This window comes from Eimeria necatrix, genomic scaffold, assembly GCF_000499385.1.
Source record: "Eimeria necatrix Houghton genomic scaffold, Enh_scaff2541, whole genome shotgun sequence".
Lineage (NCBI taxonomy): Eukaryota > Apicomplexa > Conoidasida > Eucoccidiorida > Eimeriidae > Eimeria > Eimeria necatrix.
The window spans coordinates 1-2,617 of record NW_013653106.1 but is presented as its reverse complement, the minus strand read 5'-3'; the positions used below and the strand labels follow the sequence as shown (position 1 = coordinate 2,617).

At 56.7% G+C, this 2,617-nt stretch overlaps 2 protein-coding genes across 2 annotated transcripts; one reads left to right on the top strand and one right to left on the bottom strand.

Moving 5' to 3' along the window:
* Nucleotides 1-689: 689 nt before the first annotated feature.
* On the bottom strand, nt 690-1,214 carry ENH_00034830 (WD domain, G-beta repeat-containing protein, putative; the record flags this gene model as incomplete). Its single annotated transcript, XM_013580364.1, has 1 exon — nt 690-1,214. The coding sequence occupies one exon, from the start codon at nt 1,212-1,214 to the stop codon at nt 690-692; it is 525 nt and encodes a 174-aa protein (XP_013435818.1).
* A 764-nt stretch (nt 1,215-1,978) lies between these two features.
* On the top strand, nt 1,979-2,617 carry ENH_00034820 (hypothetical protein, conserved; the record flags this gene model as incomplete). Its single annotated transcript, XM_013580363.1, has 1 exon — nt 1,979-2,617. A coding segment is annotated over one exon (639 nt), but the record flags the coding sequence as incomplete, so codon positions are not given.

The window sequence follows — 2,617 nt, the reverse complement described above, 5'->3', positions numbered from 1 at the left end:
CCCATTTAAAGCAGCAACAGGCGGCTAGGGTTTAGGGTTTAGGGTTTAGGGTTTACCGTGCCGTCTCCAGCAGCAAAAAGAGCCGCTTAAAGCCCATTTAAAGCAGCAACAGGCGGCTAGGGTTTAGGGTTTAGGGTTTAGGGTTTACCGTGTCGTCTCCTCGTCGTTTTTCTCGGCGAATTTCGGGTAAATTTCGTCGTTGTCCGCCGATCCCAAATCCCAAATCCCAAATCCCAAATGGCACAGCAGAGGTCGTCGTTTTTCTCGGGGAACCTTGAACGATTTGTGGTTTCTGGAGTTTCCGTCGAAAACGACGACGACGTCGGCGGCGTCGCAAACGAAGCTCACATGTCTGTGGTGTCGTCGTTCCGGGTCGCTGAGGGGGTGACGTCGTTCTCGAGGTAGACTTGTTTTAAATAAATAAATAAATAAATAAATAAATAAATAAATAGATAAATAAATAAATAAATAAATAAATAAATAAATATAATAAATAATGAATAAATAAATAATAATGTGGTGTTAGAAGCAGGGAGTGATTGGAGGCAGTGCAGCAGCAGCAGCAGCAGCAGCAGGGCCTGCAGCAGCAGCAGCAGCAGCAGGTGTGCTGCTGCTGCTTTCTTCCTTTCTCTGTGAGACTGTGTGGTGCGCAGCAAAGGGTTTAGGGTTTAGGGTTTAGGGTTTAGGGTTTAGGGTTTGCCTGATCTCGCGGCAAGGGCCGTGACTGGGGACTTGGCAGAGAAGAACTTGACGGGCTCAGATTTGCTGCTGCTGCTGCTGCTGCTGCTGCTGCAGCTCGTGCTGAAGACACGAGTGCCTTCTGCCAGCAGCCAGCTGCTGCTGAGCCGCTGCTGCTGCTGCTGCTGCTGCTGCTGCTGCTGTTTGCGTTTGCTGCTGCGCTGCAGCAGGGCTTCGATGTCGCCGTCGTCGCTGTCCTCCTGCTGCTGCTGCTGCTCTTCGTCGGAGTCTGCTGCTGCTGCTGCTGCTGCTCTGCTGCTGCTGCTGCTGCGCTGCAGCGGCGGCAGGAAGCAGCAGCAACTCACAGGGCCACCCAACCTGTCCATACACTCCAAACTCAAAGCCTGCTGCAGCCGCCGAGAGCCAGAAAGGGGGCCCCCGCAGCTCAAGGGGTTTGCTGCTGCTGCTGCTGCTGCTGCTGCTGCTGCTGGCACGATTGCCAGCGGCTCGTACTGCCCTCCAGCAGAGCGAGGCATTGTTTGCTGCTGCTGCTGCTGCTGCTGCTCCTGCTGCTGCTGCTGCTGCTGTTGGGGCTGCTGCTTGCTGTAGCTGCTGCCGTTGTTTCTCAGGCTGCTGTTGCTGCTGCTGCTGCTGCTGCTGCTGTTCCTGCTGCTGCTGCTGCTGCTGCTGCTGCTGATTGCTGCTGCTGCTGCTTGCCAGCCGCCTTGCCTTCCGCCATCTGTCGTGCGCCCGCGCTTGCTGCTGCTGCTGCTGCTGCTTTGCTGCTGCTGCTGTTGCTTTTGCTGCTTTGCTGCTGCGGCTGCTGCTGAGCAGCTCGGCCGATTGCTGCGGGGGGCTGGGCTAGTGGCGACGGCCCTAAACCCTAAACCCTAAACCCTAAACCCTAAACCCTAGACTTTAAGTTCAAATTCTTGACAGCAAATTGAATTTGGCGGCACCCACAGCAGCAAAATCTCTAAACCCCAGAAGTACACTGTGGGGCACAATCGACGCATGCAGCAGCAGCAGCAGCAGCAGCAGCAGCAGCAGCGGCAGCAGCAGCTGCAGCAGCAACAGCAGCGGTAGTTTTTCAAGGTACCTTCAAAGGGCCTTTATTTAGCTCTTTATTTTCTTCTCGGTTGCTGCAGCAGCAATTTGCAGCACATTCTGCTGCTGCTGCTGCTGCTGCTGCTGCTGCTGCTTAGGGGCCCCCAAGCATCGGGGGCCCCCAGACACCTTGGGCCCTCTCCAGCAGCGGCAGCAACAGCAGCAGCAGCAACAGCAGCAGCAGCAGCAGAAGATGAAGCACAATTTATTCGTATCTCCCATTCTTTCTGCTGCTGCAGCGGCGTGTGGCTGCTGCTGCTTCGGCTACGGGCTGCTGCAGCAACGGGAGGCGAAGCTGCAGCGGCAGCGAGTTGCAGCAGCAGCAGCAGCAGCAGCAGCAGCAGCAGCACAGTCTTCTTCTCCCCAGAAGGACTTAGTCCCACCAGGCGAGCTGCAGCGGCTTGTACAGCAGTGCCGCGCTGCCAGCAGCAGCAGCAGCAGCAGCAGCAGCAGCAGCAGCAGCAGCAGAGTGGACATCTGCGGCGAGGCCCTTTACGCCGCAGCAGCCGCAGCAGCAGCGCTAAGCAGCAGCACCAAAGCACCCTCCAGCTGCGACAGCAGCAGCAGCGAGGCCAGCAGCAGCAGCAGCACTGACAGCAGCAGCAGCAGCAGCAGCAACACTGGCAGCAGCAGCAGCAGCAGCAGCAGCAGCTTGGCGCTGGGGGTCATTGAGTCCGCCAGCGTGGCTTCAGAGCCTTTTGTTTTGGACTTTAAAAACTTCAAATTTAAAAGCAGCAGCAAATCTTTGCTGCTCACTTACACAATACCCCCTCAGCAGCAGCAGCAGCAGCAGCAGCAGCAGCAGCAGCAGCAGCAGCAGCAGCAGCAGCAG